Source organism: Gopherus flavomarginatus, chromosome 19 (assembly GCF_025201925.1).
Source record: "Gopherus flavomarginatus isolate rGopFla2 chromosome 19, rGopFla2.mat.asm, whole genome shotgun sequence".
NCBI lineage: Eukaryota > Metazoa > Chordata > Testudines > Testudinidae > Gopherus > Gopherus flavomarginatus.
In genome coordinates this window covers 25,216,113-25,234,350 of record NC_066635.1, presented here as the reverse complement: position 1 = coordinate 25,234,350, position 18,238 = coordinate 25,216,113, and the positions used below count along the sequence as shown (strand labels likewise).

The window sequence follows — 18,238 nt, the reverse complement described above, 5'->3', positions numbered from 1 at the left end:
TTACACCAATGTAATCCCATTGGAGATATGGAATTAAACCAGTATCACTAAAATCAGAGTTTTGCAGTAGGTTTATTACTAGAAATAATGCATAAACCACAATGAAACTTCAGTTGCATTCTGATGCTAGTCTAAATTAGAGAAAATACCTCTCTTTACTCCAGTTGAGTCACTAAATGGGGAACCACACCATGCCATCTTTACAGATACTTTTCATTGCAGAACTGAACCTTAGGTTCCTACAGTGACTAACTCTTCCTACAATTGGATATTAATTACATGATCACACAGTACAAATGTAGTAACATAGATGCACAGACATAGCATGTTAAGTTACAGGAAGAAGGCTGTTTAAACAAGGTAATGCAACTTATTTACAGTCTTACTGACGCAGCATAGAAAAAATGCAGTTATTTTGTATTCTATTGCTTTCTGAATAGCATGTCACCAACAGTTTTGGAACCTTATAGTACACTAGATTTAATCAGCATTTTAGTAAAACTTTATGCTGGATATTGAGGTGGAGCATTATCTATGGATTCAGATATTGAGTTTCCTTATTTATACAATCACAGAGACCTGTTAAAGTGGAGTTAGTTTAAAAGTGAGGGTCAGGAAACGTAGTGGTAAGCATTGCACATGATATGGGTTCTTGTCTTTCTGGATTTATTTGACATACCATATAATACATATGGCATATACCATCAGAAAGCAAATGAGAGAAAGGCAATTAATGGAAATGATTTAAAGTGCATAAAACTTGGGAAACATCTTGAAAAATGTTAATTTAATGTTCACAACCATAAATTACCACCCTTTGGCATCACGGCCATTAAACAAATCACTAGCTGCCACGGTATTTGGGCTAGTTTGGACCCCTTCCCACTCCAACACACATTTCTGGGGGGGGGGGAAGGAGTACATGGATCAAAGTGTTTAACAGTCTCCTCCTCCCCCCCCACCCCACCCCCATCTTCCCTAATGCTCATGCAGTCCTCTTCTCTTGCTCAATATCACTCGTATTTCAAAATACCCAGATAAATGTGCCTCAAACACCTATTCAAAGAATGCTTTGCATGTGTAATTTCATGCCTCGGATGTGACAAGTCATTTCTGTGAATTACACTTGGAAGGTATGTGGGTGAGAATTATGAATTTTTTTTGTGCATGGTACCAGAATGTGCGTACACACACACACACTCTACTGATATGTAGATACAAGCTATAATTCCATGGAAGGATTCTGGTGACTAGACAAGCCACGAAGGCAGAGCTCATGGAGATTTGCTGCAAGAAGCTGAGATGGAATTGATTTGTTATTACTGTAATTTAAAGGCCCTAAAGATCTGAATATTGTGTCCATTTCAGAATACTGCATTTGTTATACTGAAACAAAAACAACTTAATTCTCTTTAAAAGGTGAAGATACTGAAAAAAAGTTAATGCAAGGCATATAGCACCAGCCAACCAACCCCATAACCTTATTTTGTGAATTTCTTCCGGTCTCGCCTGTTCTCTTCTCCATTGTCTATTTTGTGCTGCTTTGAAATCCAAGCTCTTCAAGACAAGGACAATGTCAGTCCTTGCTAAGCAAAGTGCTACGGCCAACTACAATGCTATATACAGATGAAGAACACTTAACTAGGCATTTCTACCAAGCCCACCATTGTAGTATCAAGGCACTGGATACAAAATTAAGAGTTACATCACAATTGTCCATAAAGGACTCAACTGGTCTCCACAGTTTGCTTTAGCCCTCTGCCATGCTGAGCCAGCAAGAGTTAAATGACAAGCAAGCTGTGTGACCTGAAAACAACCCAAAAGGACATATTAGAAGAGTACTGAAATGGTAAACAGGGCTATTCCTTGTAGATAGTTAGCAAAGCCATGTTAAATAGACTGGAGCCCTTGATATGTAGGCCTGTATTGTTAGACATTTAGAAGTAGGTACTAATTGTATTTGCTTGTGTTTACCTATATCTTGTTAGAAGTTTAACAATTATCTAACTAGCTTATAAATGCTAAACTTCTGCTCCTGTCTATGATATTTCATTACTATATTCCATCGATTCAGAGATCAAAAGGGGATACTGACCCATAGACAGAATTTGTGGTGTAATAATATCATTGTCTTTATTGCTCTTTGAAGTTTGTAGTAAGCTACCTATGAACTTTTTGAACAGTTAATTGCCTTATGCTAATGAATATAACTAGTTATCCATGTGATCTTAGGAAATAGAGATTTACTTCAAAGCAACAATGTACATTACTTATTCTTGATCCACAGAATGCCTGCTGTGATTATTTGCTGCCAAGAGGCTTATCAGCTGAACTTCAGCTATATAGGAACTTTTGGGCCTGATCCTTACTATCTCAGATCTGCTTAACACTTCATCAGGGAAAGTCTAAGTCTAAATCACAAGACCGAGGTCTCCAGGTCTCTTCTGGATTAGCACTGCAATTCTCATGGAAGAATTTGAACAAAACTATGCACACGGACTGCCTATTGGACTATAACCTACTGAATGGGTTCTAAAAGGCTTTTTACAAATCAGCAGCCTCACCATCTCTGCTATGAAACTGACACAAGAACATTATTCATATCTGTATATATCATGATCTTTTACCCACAGTAACTTTTCTTTCTAAATAAATCTTAGATTTAGTTAATAAGGATTGGCTTTAAGCATGCATTTGGGTAAGATCTGAAATATTAATTGACCTGATGGGTAATGCGCCTAATCTCATAGGATTGGTAGAACTTAAAACTTTATTTACCATATGTAAAGTAACTCTCACTATATCAGACTGGGCTGTCTGGGTGGGAGCCAAAGGCTGAACTGGTTAAAAGGAACTGTGTTTTAACTTCTTGGTAACCATTAAGGTGTTACAGAAGCTGCTTGGTGAAATCTAATTATAGAATAAACCACCAGTTTTGGGGATCATCTGCCCTATGCTTTGCAGTTTGCCCTGATCAAGAATTCTCAGTATAGCCCCTCCAGCGACCATGGTCATGCCCCCATTAAAAAAAGTCTCTCCTTCCCTTCTCACGCCTTGTCCAACTATCTGCAGGGTCATGATAATTTTCAGAAATGAGGTTTGCATCAATCTTCCTTTTGTAATACTAATGCCATCACATGAAATACTTGATCCACCAGCATACCTTGGAGAGCACTTGGTTCCGATCTGCAATGTCTATATAAACTGCTTCTACATTCTTCCATACGTCTGGCTCTAGTTTATGAACCTGCAGCAGAAGTGGGAGTCAGATTTGTAATTCAAACCATCTACACATCATTCCCACTCCAAGTTAGAATGGAGAACAGAGATAAAGGTCTGAGCACCAAGCACCCACTACCAGGGGTCAGAGTTGAGGGCTTCATCAGTTAATGCTGAAACACAAAATCAGCTAAAGAAAAAAGAGTAATTCAGAAGTGAAGATGCAAAACCCAACAAATTTCTGCACAAGAGTACAGTTTTAATAAGCATCCATTCCCACCCAGAGCAAGCAAAAGGGAGTCTAATCATAAGGGGCACAGTCTCCTTGCTAACCTGACATGAGGTATGTTAATCCCAGGAATGTGAAGAGAATAACATTGAATTCAGAAACAGGACAAGCAACAGATCTAGCCATTTAACGCCACAAAGTTCCTCACTGAAAGCACTTACATTCTCCTGCATTCCAAGGTCCGGTTTGTGCCAGGTTTCAATTTTGATCAGAAAGTCATCTTTCATGTACTCATTCTGCCATAAAGAAAAATTTTGGTTACTTGTTGGGATCCAAGAGACTAACATGATCTTATTGCTGATTGATGCTATACATCAGTCAAAGTTATCAAACAGCTGGTCCCAGGTCTGGGACCAAGGCTAGAATGCAGTGACAATGGGATTTCCGATTTCTATTTGTATGTACATTTCTGAAAGCACCGATCACTGGTGGCCAGGTACAAGATTAGGTCAAAGCATAAATTGTCCATACAAGACACTTAAGTCTGATACCCAGAGCACTGGAGCTTGCCATCTATTTGATTTACAGGGTGTTTTTTTGTTTTTTTTTTTTAAAGAAAGGAATGAAGACTCAAGGGAGGAAGCCTGTTTAACAGAAGTAAACCAGACACTGCCAACTACAGCTTTGACTAGATGGTAGATGTGGAAGAAACAGGGCAGAAGCTGGCTTTTCAAAGACAAAACGTGATCCAGAACTGGATTCAAACTGTCCCTGGAAACATGCACCTTAGTCTGCAGGTAAGCACTGAAACCAGACAGTCCAGTGTGCAGAGCTTTCACCACAGCTACTTGAATTTCTCCACCCTAATGAGTAAGAGACGTCAGTTTCAAACAATGACTGATATGAAGGGAAGAGAGGAGCCACTATATAACCTTGGTGGTTGGGGTGGGGTGAGCAAAGACTAGCGAAGCACTTGGTATATAAAAAGGAGCTAAGGAATTCAGAGGACAGGTTACTCATGGGATCATGTTGCCCAAAGGCAGCAGGACTGGATAGACTTGTTCTGTGTTTGCTCCACCTATCTGCCACAACGGTTTGTTCTGAAAGATGCAACGTCAAATGCCACTTCAGTAAATAAAGAATCATCTGTGTCATTTAATGCATCAGTTTTTGAGGAGATGTTGAGACTTAGTTCCTCATCCATGTAACCAGCTAACTGAGAAAAGTAGCAACTCCACTAGCTCAGGTCAGAGACTTCCCTATACATATACGCAGTGCCTTGTAGCAGACAGATTTACACGCACTTCCAAACACAACAGATCACTGATAAAAGCAATACTTACTGTAATAACTGCTCCAAGAAACCAAACACATGAAAAGAAAGAGATACATTACATTAATGAGAAAGAAAAGTTAACAGCTGCAAACCACTTCCACCCAGTATTAGCAACAAGGGGACAAATAGTTTGAGCATTGGCCTGCTAAACCCAGGGTTGTGAGTTCAATCCTTGAGGGGACCATTTAGGGATCTGGGCCAAAATCTGTCTGGGGATTGGTCCTGCTTTGAGCAGGGGGCTGGACAAGACGACCTCCTGAGGTCCCTTCCAATCCTGATATTCTATGATTCTATGAATTTTGGAGAGTGCTCCTAGGCAGCTGCCAGCTTCATTGAAGGAAGACATCCATTTTTCCTGTCAGTGTCTATAGTCTGTCAAAAATAAACTTGCTCCACTCAACTCAAAACCTTCTATAAATTCTCACACATGGTGAAAACCAGAGCACTACTAATTATGTGTTGCGAATGTTTGCTCCTGGATTTCATCCAGTTAGATGAGAAAATGGAGTAAGTTTGATCAGCTGACTGCATTTTACCAATCATTCTTCACCTTGCAGATAAGCCTCTCTCCAGTTCTACAACTGAATGAATGCCAGATTTTAAGCCAATGCAGACCTCATCGCTCCTGCATGTGGTAACTAGAGTCCTTGCTCTCTGCATCTCTCCTGCTTATGGTAAACAGACTCCTTGGATAGCAAAGCTCAATTATTCATCAGAAAAAAATCAACTAAAGATCTTGTAACAGCCATAGACAATTCTATCTTGCGCTCTCAGGGTCTGACAGTATTTCCATTATAAAAATAATGATTTCCACTGAGTTAGAACAAGGCTCTAAAATTTGACACTAAAATGTGATTCACAAAGTCTCCACTAAGGAGAACATTTTAGTAAACCCAATACTTTAGGAAAAAAAAAATAACAGAGTAACCCCAAATATTACATAAACACAAGAAGATCAAGTTACTGTGGGAACAATAAATTAAGAATAGATGATTTGTCCATTAAATTTCTCAGCCATAATGTTGCAGCAATACTTTTTCTACATGGATTTAAAATATTCTATCCCATAAGAGTAAAAAGGGATTGTGTCATCTTCACGATCCACCTCAAGCAGATTCCAGGGCACCATCCCGAAGTTCAGTAGTAGATTGACTCTACATTTGCTGGCTGAGAACTGTATTAAAAGTTGCACTTTATTGCTTTTGCAAGGAGACCCATAAAACATGCTGCTCTAGTGGCAATACACCAGTATCTAGCTGTACTTTCAGTTCCAGCTTCACCACCTTTGATCTATCCTTACTATTGGAGGACCACTGGGACAACGATGATACTGTTCCTTTCAAACTGCACTAAGCAAAAGATAACCATGTCCTCCCCAGCTCCTCTCTTACACCATCTCCTTTAAACACCTGCACCGAAGTACTTCCATTGCACTGGAGCACATAACAGTTTCTCTGTCATGCATTTGCTGCCAATCCACTTGAATGACCTCTCACAGTTCTAGTCATACTGTGGTTCTCCCACTACCAAGTCTATTTCTCCAAACTTGCAGTATTAGGATCACAACCATTTCTTACTTCTGCCCCTTCTCACACCCTGCCCCTAACCAACCCCAGGCTACCTAGGATTTTCTGTTTATTAGCAGGAACTCTGCACTGCCACTGTGAGGTAGGGACATTTCTTTTAACTCCCCCTTAGCTCTAAATTCTCATTTTCCCAAACCATAGGAAGGGGTTATGGACTACAGACTGCAGGCAGCAGCCAAATCAAATTAAGTGCCCCTCTTTGGGATTAAAAAAAATAAAAAAATCATCCCCATGGTCCAGAACTTCAGTACTCACCAGTCCTGCAGTAGGGATAGGCATTCCATGCTTTCTCATGTATGTTCAGGGCTCCTTCTGGGGCCAGCATTCTCACAAATGACGGCACCTTGCTGCAGTTTGTGGGGAGAAGGGGAGAGAAGCAAGATAAAGAGTTTTTATATCCATATTCAATTGACTGACTCAGACACTGCTTGAGACATGCAACGCACCCACCCTGAAATACAGACCCCCATGCACTGCATGTGTTTCCATTTTCAAAATTATCGTCACTAGAATTGTTCATTGTTCTGTTAGTAGCCTGCTCAGACACTGGATAAATGCATATGGGCTAGGTGTCAACCCTTCCCTGCCTTGTACAGGGGAGCAAGGGCACACCTGATGTTGAAAGCAGGCTGACAACTTGGAAACATTTTTCTTCCCAAGCTTGTCCAACACAATGCTGGATAAGAGGGTTTTAATTAATGATCAAAACCACTATGGGTTCTGGATTTCCCAAGACAGCAGCCATGTTTATGATGGGAAGAGAGTCCGTTAGCAACACCTGGACTGTACAACTTGAGATGAGCTCTGATATTATAACCTGAAAACGAACTGTCAAAACCACTTGGCTCTTACCATCTTTCCCAACTATTAGTCTGCTCTCATATCCACAGCACAACCAGTGCTACTTAATATTATTATTCAACTAATGGCTGAGATTTTCATCTATTCCACACTCAGCTATTCCACACTCCAACCTACCAGGGTGCAGAAAATGTCTGAGTTTGTCCACCACACTTTGGCCACAGCAGGATCTACAGGCTGCTGGCAGGAAAAGATTTTACACCTGAGAGTCTCAAACTTTCACAGTATGGCCCACATCCTAATAAAGTCCTGTGGATGCCTTGCCTCACAACATCTCAGTCATAATCTCATTTTCTGTAAGGAAACATCCCAGTGACAACTAAGGATAGTAAAGCGTTTTATCACTGTTTTGCCTGTTTTGAAAAGAACAGAAAGACAGCATTATGTAATTTAATTTCAAAGTCCTCTTCCTATCCGCACGTGATACAGAGGCCCATTTGCGGTTCACTACGCTCTCAGGCCAGACAGACAGACAGACAGACTCACTACACCTCATACACGGTTGTCAATCTGTAAATGAAAAAAGGTGATATCACTGGAAAATTAATAACTCACTTAATATTCTTGTGTGAGGTATGCACATGGTGTGTACAAAAAGCTACGAATGTGCTAGAATTATATTCTTAAAATATGTTTGGCAAGCAATGCATAAGCTCAGTATGCCCTAGACAAAAATGTGTGTATTTTGTCAGGCAGAGACAGCGAAGGTCTATCTAGAGAGTACACTTATAAAGTTTGCGGACAATACCAAGCTGGGAGGGGCTGCAAGTGCTTTGGCGGATAGGATTATAATTCAAAATGATCAGGATAAACTGAAGAAATGGTCTGAAGAAAATAGGTTGAAATTCAATAAGGACAAATGTAAAGTACTCCACTTAGGAAGAAACAATCAGTTGCACACATACAAAATGGGAAATGACTGCCTGGGATGGAGTACTGCGGAAAAATCTGGGGGTGATGGGATCACAAATTAAATATGAGTCAACAGGGTAACACTGTTGCAAAAAGAGCAAACATCATTCTGGGATGTATTAGCAGGAGTGTTGTAAGCAAGACACGAGAAGCACTTCTTTACCCATGCTGGAGTATTGTGTCCACTTCTGGGCATCACATTTCAAGAAAGATGTGGACAAACTGGAGAAAGTCCAGAGAACAACAACAAAAATGAGGAAAGACTGAAAAAATTTGGTTTGTTTAGTCTGGACAAGAGAAGACTGGGGACATGAGAATAGTTTTCAAGTACATAAAAGCTTATTACAAGGAAGAGGAGAAAAATTATTCTCCTTAACCTCTGAGGATAGGACAAGAAGCAATGGCCTTAAACTGCAGAAAGGGCAGTTTTGGATGGACATTAGGAAAAAATTCCTGTCAGAGCGGTTAAGCACATTGGAGGCTTTTAAGAGCAAGTCAGACAAACACCTGTCAGGGATAATAATTATCCTGCCATGTGTGCAGGGAACTGGACTAGAGGACCTCCCGAGGTCCTTTCCAGTCCTACAATTTTATGATTCTATCTACATATAAGGTAAACAAAGCTATCAAGCTGGGGAGAAGACAGCATGGCATCTACACCCCAGTAAGCAAGAAGAATTTTATCTGGGCTACAAAGATGGGTGTCTGAACCTCAAATAAGTAATTGAATCTACTGATTGTAAACAATATTACTATATTAAAAAAAAAATCAAGTAAGGTCTTTTCTCAAAGCTAATGACACACTGGTGATTAATATTATTGTGAAATGTATCTATTAACAAGATAGGAGGAAATATGAATTCTTAAGAGGTTCCCTCCCAGACAGAAAGGAATGTAGTTGTCTACTTGTCTCCAATTAAACTAAGCAAGCTGTGACCAAAAACAACGGATGCCTTATTTCCATACAAATCAGCAAAGGGATCGGAAGTCCACAGGAAAGGAAGATTAACATGAGGTCATCCTGAGTCAGGGCACAAAACAGTAAGTTTAGGAACCTACAAGTATTTAGGAGAAGCCATCTTGGCATCCATCTCTGGACAGACACTGAGATCACAGCTGTAGCAAGCTAAGAAAGATGGGTCCTTTAACCATAGGGGCTGAAGGAACTGAAAATTGGTAAGGACTTTGAACAAAGACTGCAACTTGCTAAGTTGTTCTTAGCCATTAGAAAGCTTATTTCTACTTTTGTTTGTTTGTAAAGCTAACTTTATTTCTTCTGCAGTACTTGGTATCACTTAACCTACAGTCCGCTTGTTGGTATGCTTGTTTTATTTTTACAATAAACCAACTCCATGCTGTGCTTGAATGGAAGGATGTATTTATCCCCAGTTAAATTAGTAAGCTGTAATGTTTTTTCATCTCTTTAAAGGAGCAAACAAATTTAATATATATCTCTGAATGCTCCTGGAGACAGCTGATCATAGCAGAGCACAAGGTTTTGGGAAAATCTGGGACTGGGAGTATGTTGGGGTCACTTCCGCAAGAAGTAACCAAGGAGTAAGGCTATTGTGTTATATGTAGGCTGATGGGATCAGAGCGGTGAACCAGGGCTGCACAGCACACACTCTGGATACTGCATGCTTGTATGCAGTCTGGAAGCATTCTGACACAAGAACCACATCACACAACTCCTCACTGGTCTGGATTTCAGCCCTGAGAGTGACACCTCTAGCCCCATTTCTTCTGTTCCTTTCCACCACCTTGGTCCTCTGAAGTGTTTGTCAATCTCACGCTGATACTCTGGTATATGTTGCTCCATCATCGAGTCCTCCTCTCCCCTGACTCATGCTACATGACTGCCTGTTTTCTTTTTCTCCCTCTGGTGTTACTCCCCTAATCAAGAGCTCAAGGCCCAGTGATAGCTCTGAACTTCTCTTGTGATGGTGGGCGAGTTTTAGTCCCACTAGTAACTGTTCCAGTCCAGGAATCAGTTCCTAGGTTCTTCTCTTTCACTACAACAGCAAGCCCTAGCAGTTGCTGTGAATCTATGAAAACCTGCATGATCTCTAACCTGTGTAGTAGTTTTCTAAATTGTATCCTATTTATACAGTTCCCCTTACCCTTTGATCTCACTCACAGCTGAAAATAGGCCATTTCTCCATCCCACATACCTCTGTAAGTGGTAGATCTTGTGTGTGTACTGACCACGTTCTCCATCTCTCTCGTAGGGTTCATTCATCAGAACCTCCACTCCTTCACCTCCACCAGTTTCATTTTTACTGGCTTCTGCCACAGAATACAGCTGTCCCACTTGATACTGAAGGAGTTAAAGACACATTATTGCAATAATCATAATTTAGATGGTGTCAACATAAACAACTGGAAGAAGCTGGGGACAAAATAAATGAGATTTGTGTCCCACTCCCAACATACAACCATGCCAAGTATCAACCAAAATATAAGCATTTGGAGAATGGGTACCACTTTTATATCCATTTCCATCTAAGCATAATTTCACTCATGACTTCCCTTAGGAACTTAACAGATCGCTCTCAAGGGTACAAGAAGGAGAATGCATACAACAACAGTGATGTTATCCTCCAAACTCTGCCTCAAACTCAAAGAAACCCAATATGTGGAGAAATTTACAGAGGAAACCAGAAGTGGATGATGAATGGGTGTTTGGCTGCCATTTACAAAATGTCAGGAAGACAACAGCTCTGCAGTAGTCAAACCCACCTCATTTCTATTCACTGTGTATAAAACCAGATAAGATGTGTTTGCTGTTCAGGTGACATGCATAACACACACTCCACTATTCCCAATAGGCTCTGACATGTATACAGCACTTTGTTGTGAAGGATCCCAAGGCATCCTACAAAGGAATTTTCATTATGTGTTTACCAATTAAAGACAGCCATCGGTGGGTGGCTTCACTATTGCAGTCTCTATATCGCTGGCATTCCTGACACCCATCTCACTTCTCCCAATGTATCCAAACCTTTGCTGTAAAAACCTTCTCTCCTGCCAGCATCATAGCCATTTTCAGACCACCCTTAAAATCCCTTCACTGAATCTCTATTTGCCTCCTGAACCCAACCCAAGCTCCCTGCTCTCACCTTCCAGGTCCTCCACAACCTAGCTCCTCCCCTCCTCTGCTCAGTTTACTCCTACCCACATTTTCTCCTTCAGACCGCTTAAGTCCCTTCCCAAAACTCACTTCAAAGAAAGCCTCACTCATGTTTAAAAGTCGTAACTGAACAAGTTTTAGCTTCCCAAATGACCATATGATTCATATTGCCCTTGTTCTCTTCCCCACCACGCATATCATCATCTTTTGGCTAGAAGGTTATAGTTCAAAATGGTTGAATTTACCCCAATTACATGGGCCCATTCCTTATTACACTTTCTATAGGCAGGCTCTTTCTGCACAACACCCTCCTCCTGGCCTTTGGCATTACACGATCATGTAGGACACAGAGCCTTAAACATCCAGTAACATTCCTGCCCAGATCTTTGAGCCTCTTGCAGACACTCAGTTTTACAGCCTTAGCCCTCTTTTTCCATCAGTACTGGCAACTAAATTCAACACTACTTTACACTTACAGCTTTTCATATAAAGTGTCTCCCAGATGCTTTAAAAAGAATAGCAAAAGGAAATTCAGAAGGATAGGGGAAGTAGAACAGAGGTTAAATACGATGGAGTCATAAGAGGGGGGATGTTCTGGGTGACAGGAGCCATAAAGGGATAGGATCTCTCACCATCAGTGGCATGACTATATACAGGAATGGAAAAGATGGAATGATCAGGCTTGTCAAGAGAGATGTGATCAGGTGAAGCAAATCCATGAAGGATTTCCCAAACTTGACCCTGAAGTGGATCTCGGAGCCAGTGGAGAGGTCTGAGGATTAGGAAATTAGAGTATATAGTCTGAAAAGGGATGTTTAAGATGTGGATGGAAAGTGACAGTTTAGAGAGGTGAAAGTATCAGAAGCAGAGGAGCGGTTGACCAAGGCAGTAAATGTAGAGAGCCTATTTGAAAGAGAACAAAAGGTAGTCAGCAAAATGCTAGGTAGACTAAAAAACATCATAGCTGATGTGCGCATTAAAAAAATAAATCTAAATGCAGTGAAACAGAGGGATCCACCCTGCTCACCTCTTCCCTCACCTAGACAGAGCGCTGCGTAGCAAGTAAGGAAAAATTAAATTCTGAAGAAAAAGGAATAGGGATTAGTCCTCGCTCTGTATGCCTAAACTAAGGCCTAGTCTACTGTAGAACACCGTAGTTGGGTTAACTTAACCCTTGGTGTAGACACAGCTACGTCAACGGAAGGTATCTTCTATTGACTTAGTTAATTTACCTCTGAGAGGCAGTAGCTAAGTGTAGGGAAAAAAATCCCTTCTGTCAATGCAAGAAGCGTCTACACCATGGCACTACAGCGCCAGAGCTGTGCTGCTGTGGGTCTACATACCCTCACACAAAATAAGCAGGGTGCTGATCAAAAAGCCTACAAAACCAAACTAGTAGTGAGAATGTAGCACTCTCACTTCCAGGTCCAACAACAGCTGTTTGAAAAGAAGTATTTCCATACCTGCTAAGTCCTGTTACCACAGCATCTGACATAAAATGCAGCCCGTATGCATTGCAGGCTTTTTCCATTGAGTATTAACAGAAGAACAAATTTAGAAAACAACAGCAAAGTTCTGTTCCCAGCAAGTGAACAGGGCCAAGGTGTGCCAAGGGCAGCGGCGGCTCCAGGCACCAGCGCTCCAAGCACATGCCTGGGGAGGCAAGATGCGGGAGGCGCCCTGCTGGTCCTTGTGAGGGTGGCAGTCAGGCAGCCTTTGGCGGCTTGCCTGTGGGAGGTCCACCAGTCGTGTGGATTCGGCGGCGGGTACGCCAATGTCGCAGGACCAGCGGACCTCCCGCAGCAGGCTGCCGAATCTGTGGGACCGGGGACCTCCCGCAGGCAAGCCGCTGAAGGCTGCCTGTCTGCCGCGCTTGGGGCAGACAAATAGCTAGAGCCATCCCTAGCCAAGGGTATGTCTAGGTCTCCTTCCCTCGGGTAGCTGGGGATGAGTCAGAGAGCATACCAGAGCGGATCTGCTCAGGTTCAGGCTCACTTCCCAATCCCTTTCAGCAGCACATTTAGCAGAATCATTTGACTTTTTAGAAGGCCTCTGCACAGAAGTGTGCCAGAATAAGAACATTTCTGTAATGATTTCTCTCCCCACTCAGTCAAATGGAAAGTTCAGTCAGAGCACTGCTGCATATACACAAAATGTTGCATTGAGTTGTGCGAACATTTTACTTCTGAAGTAATTCTGGGCAGCTCCCTCACTGCCACCAACAAACTGAGTCTCATCGCATATCAAAATGCTCCATCTCCTGTCTTTTCACACACTGCATTCCTTGTGGTTTCCTATGGCTGACCCATACAAGCAGAACACAGTTCTCTCCGACAGAGAACTCAGTGGAGTTATGAATCAGGAGTTTATTCCAGAGAAGAAGAATATTGTATTTCCTTTGCAAGAGAAAGTGTCATCAACTCAGTGACCGCAGCACTAGAAAGAGGAGCAGACAGAATGGCTTTGTCCACTCTGCAGTGGGTCTCTGGGAGGTACAAACTAATCCCTTTTAGTAACAGGTTCTCATTCATTCATTCCACCTTAGGTATACAAGTCAAAGTTCAGGCCCTAAGAGGATCAGCCCACTGGGCTGGCATCTTCACCCTTTAATCTTCCCTGATATTCCTGATCCTTTAGTCCTATTCACACAAGGGTAGGACTTCCACATAAATTTGTCTGTTAAATAAGGGTAATGTTAATAGAAAGACAGGCTGTGTCCTCTGAAAGTCTGAATCCTAGAACTGCTGGGAAGAGTAGACATGACATACAAGCTTGCTTTTGGAACTCCTGAGAGCTCTCTCTTGACTTCCACAGTTACCTCACCGCAGGGTCTGTGTTGTAAGGCCTCTCACACAGAGATCAGAGTCCACTCTATTAGCAGAATTTCATGGATGAGATAGGAATTCAACACAGCAACCCCTTTGGGGAAAAAAGCTGTTCCCTAGAAGCAGCTTAGAACTCAATACAGAAATAAAAGAATCCTTTGTGTTTGGCAAGCTCTTTCCCATGTGAGAAGAACAAGGAGGCGGTAGAGAACTTGTACCCACACAGCTCTAATCCATAATAACGATTTCAAAGCGGCAGCTGGTCAGACACCCACACACAGCTGGCCAAGTCCGTGCACCCAATATTGCGAATCTCAGAAATGGAAAGAGCTCAAACAGCTAGACAGATGCTGGTCTGAGGTGCCCAAAGGGGAAGGATTCATAGAAAGATGTGATAGGATAGCTTGTCCGCTCCCTGAGAATGAAATACTGTTCCTACAATTCAGATTTTTTTTCCAGTCTACATTCAGCAGGCTCATGGTCCAATAGATCCACAATCTGAAAGCTTTTCCTGATATTCAGCCTAAATTCTCGCACTTTATTCATACTTATAGTCCTTGAATCATCCTAAGTTCTTCACCACAACTGGGACATCTATCTCTTCAGTATTTGTAGGTTGTCACCTTAGTGTTCACCTGGCCAAGTTATTTGGTATTCAGGAGTTATTCTTTCCTCAGAAGCTATAATTCCTCTGGCCTCCCTGATCATTTGTTGTTCTCTCTCAACTCCCTCCAGTTTGTCAAGATCTTCCTAATAATGAGGTACTCTGAGAAACACAATATCCCAAGTGTATCACATCAGAACCACATATGGACAGAAACTCTCTCTTCCCTAGTCCAGGCCACAATGTCTCAACATCACATAATTGCTTCTTGAGGGCCGGTGTCAGTGTAACACACTGGGTGTCCAGCTGCCAGGTGTTCCAGGATAAATTTCCATCTATTAAACTGAAGTTGGAATTAAGTTCTCATCTCATTAGTCCATTTGTGCTTCAGAACTGTCATAATCACAAAACCCATAAACAGTATCATGTGTGTCCAGTCAAGAGCTTTGTGTATAAAAGTGAATCTACAATAGCAATAAAGATGTCGTAGTTAATATACCCTACTTCCTGCAGCCTGGAAACTGAACCCTAAGAGCAGCAAACAGCCCACCGAGCATCCTCTCCCCCAGGACTCGAGTGGGTAGTCCACCGACCTTGTCAAGCATGAAACACAGGGTGCATTTCTTCACCTGGGATTTTCAGAGGCATGGTAATCATGTTCACTCTTCTGTGGCTTTGAACATCAAATTCTTGTAAGCAACAAGAATAAAATGGGCCCAGATCCCATGCCTTATCAGCTGGGCTAGATTACAGGAAACAGTTCCTGCTAATTGTGTCAGAATGCCACCACTCATTGTGAAGGGGCTCCCCCATAAGGGATAGGATAGTGCAGGTCTATCCCAAACCAACATTTAACTGGGCAATCCAAAGACTCACCAACTTCATATCGTCTGAGACTTCCTATTTTCCTTTAGGGCAGCAAGGAGTCAATGGGGAGAGCACCCCTTCTGCTCCTCACATTACAGGCTTCTAAACAGATTTATAACTGAATTCTTTGGAATTCTGGATTCCTTCACTCCAAATCAACAAGTCCATTCAAGAGTTGACTGCAGGGCATCCTCAGGCTCAGACGACAACCTTCTCAGACACAAAGGGTGCCCAAAAGATACAAGTCTTTACACTGCCTGGAGTCTCTACTTTCTACACATACACAACCTACATTTCTAAACATTCATGCACTGAATAAATCAGCAAGGGGAGGAATAAAACAACAGCAACAGATTCACTTTACCCTGATGAAGCTGATCCCAGTATCAGAGAACATAGAGAAGCAGAAGCCTGTAAGGTTCCATCCAGTCCAGTCTCCTGGGGGCAAGTGTCAGAGAGCATATTCTAGTGCTTTGGCCCATCATCTTTGGGATGATCTGGCTCCCCCCAGACGATTCCAGGGCTGGAGTCTCCTCACTGTCAGGAAGGCTTTCCTTACATTCAGACTACATTTTCCTTTCATTGATTAAATTCCTTTGCTCCTAGTTATAGCCCCTTGGATGCTCCTAAATGACTCCCCTTCCATCTGGATGTTTACATGTTTTGGATACCTGCAGAATCGTATCTCCTGCTAGTCATTGCTGATTCAAAATATATTGCATAATTAACTCTTTTCATCTCCCCTATAACTCATTCTCTCTGCCCTGACTACTGCTGTTGCTCTTCTGAGTGCTCTTCAGTTTGGGAATAAGATACCGAATGCTGAGGCAAAATTCTAGATGCAGTCACATGCCAACTGCCTTTCACAGAGGCAGGATTTCAAAGACTTAAACAGCTTTACCTTGCACAGATGTCACCTCGGAAGAGAACAGAGGACAATTCTGCTCACCATTTATTAGTTGAGAGAAAAAAGTCTGTTTGTCTGTTTTGTAAACAGCTTGAAATACTTTCGCCTGCTGTGATCAGCTCTCAACTGCAGGACCAGAAAACACTCAGCATCACCCCATTTGACCACATGGCCAAAATGTGCATACGGGGGAGGGAAGAGAAATGTGTGCCCTCTTGGGCTGGTCTTTAGGGAGAAGAGACTAACATCATGCTGCTTTAGCCTGGAGGGAAGAAAAAAGCTACTAGAGGGCAACAATTCTGCTCTTTTACTACCACCCATGTTTTCAAAGGAACGTGCTACATTTAGCCCCAGAGAGTTATGGTCAAGATCAGAAAGGAGCACAAGAGCACCAAAAAGGTTGGATTTATTATAGTGATGACCAAATGGATGGGGCTGCAGCAGTAAGCCAGTTTTTCATTGGTTATTCAAGCAAAACTCAGAGCATGTGCCTCTCCAAACCTGTAGGTGTTTCATTCAGAGAAAGGAAACGTACAAAGAGCATGGTGCTCACAGCTCTCTCATCAAAAGGCATTAGAAAGTAAAGTAAACCCTGGACCTTGATATTTCAAATGAAAGGTTTCTAGTGAGGCAGCAACAGAGAAATATATCCCGAGAGGGGCCCAGGCCTGGTGAAGCATCTGCTACTGACACGCTTTAGGGCTAGAGTCATTTTCATTCCAACTCCTTGGCCACTTTGTGAATATGAAAGTAGGTCTCTGGAAAAGCATTTATTCCCTGGTAGAAATTCTCTACAAAGAAGTGGTGCTGAGAACACAAGAAGGGAGGGAAAATAAAAGAGGGGTGCAGTCTCAGAAGCAGGGGCGGCTCTAGGTATTTTGCCGCCCCATGCAGTCTGCCTTTGGCAGCTTGCCTGCAGGAGGTCCCCGATCCCGCGGATTTGGCAGCATGCCTGCAGGAGGTCTGTGGGACCAGCGGACCCTCCACAGGCATGCTGCCGAAGGCAACCTGCCTGCCACCCTCGCGGCGACCGGCAGAGTGCCCCCTGTGGCTTGCCGCCCCAGGCATGCGCTTGGCGTGCTGGTGCCTGGAGCCGCCCCTGCTCAGAAGACAGAAGTCCAGGGAGCAGAAACAGTTAGTGCTCCACAGCTGTTTAATGGCCAGTGAAGAAATAATCAGATCAGCATATCCATTATAAACACCTATTCTCAGAATTCCATCTCCTACACCTGTTAAATACTTAATATAAACAAAGCCAAAAAGTGGGACGTAATTTTTACAAGATCTGGAAAAGACCTGCTCAGCTGCAAGTTCTATGAAGTGTAGATTCAGTGTTCACTCTATGAGTTAGATTAAATGAGAGGGGGACTTCTTCAAATTTTCACTGCTATTGGTCTATAACATGGATCCAGTGCTTTAGGAATTTTAGGTTTTTTTTTTTTTCTTTTTTTTAAATGTAACCTAGCTATTTTGTTTAGAAATATGGTTTACATCCAAAGGGAGTTCCCTATGCAGACTTGCAGTCTTCCAAGAAAAAGCAAAGTACATGTTTGGCCCAGGAAATACATTTGAAAATAATTAGATAAAAATTTTCAAAACCAAGATACTACAAGTTCTGCCTGGATACTACTATTACTTCCTAGATACTACAAGTTCATAGCAATAATTGTTTAAAATGCAAGTTATTCCTTCCCAATGAGGAGTGTCTTCTCTAGGTCCATTAGACTATTAATGTTTTTGGTGTAGAGACAGCCTAACTGTG

General features: G+C 42.2%; 1 protein-coding gene across 1 annotated transcript in view; it reads right to left on the bottom strand.

The window, feature by feature from the left end:
- Positions 1–18,238, bottom strand: part of PITPNA (phosphatidylinositol transfer protein alpha) — a 39,639-nt gene that overhangs the window by 12,918 nt on the left and 8,483 nt on the right. The window contains 5 exon segments of the mRNA XM_050929305.1: positions 3,164–3,247; positions 3,670–3,744; positions 4,792–4,799; positions 6,626–6,717; positions 10,315–10,460. Coding sequence (XP_050785262.1) covers positions 3,164–3,247; positions 3,670–3,744; positions 4,792–4,799; positions 6,626–6,717; positions 10,315–10,460 — 405 coding nt within the window.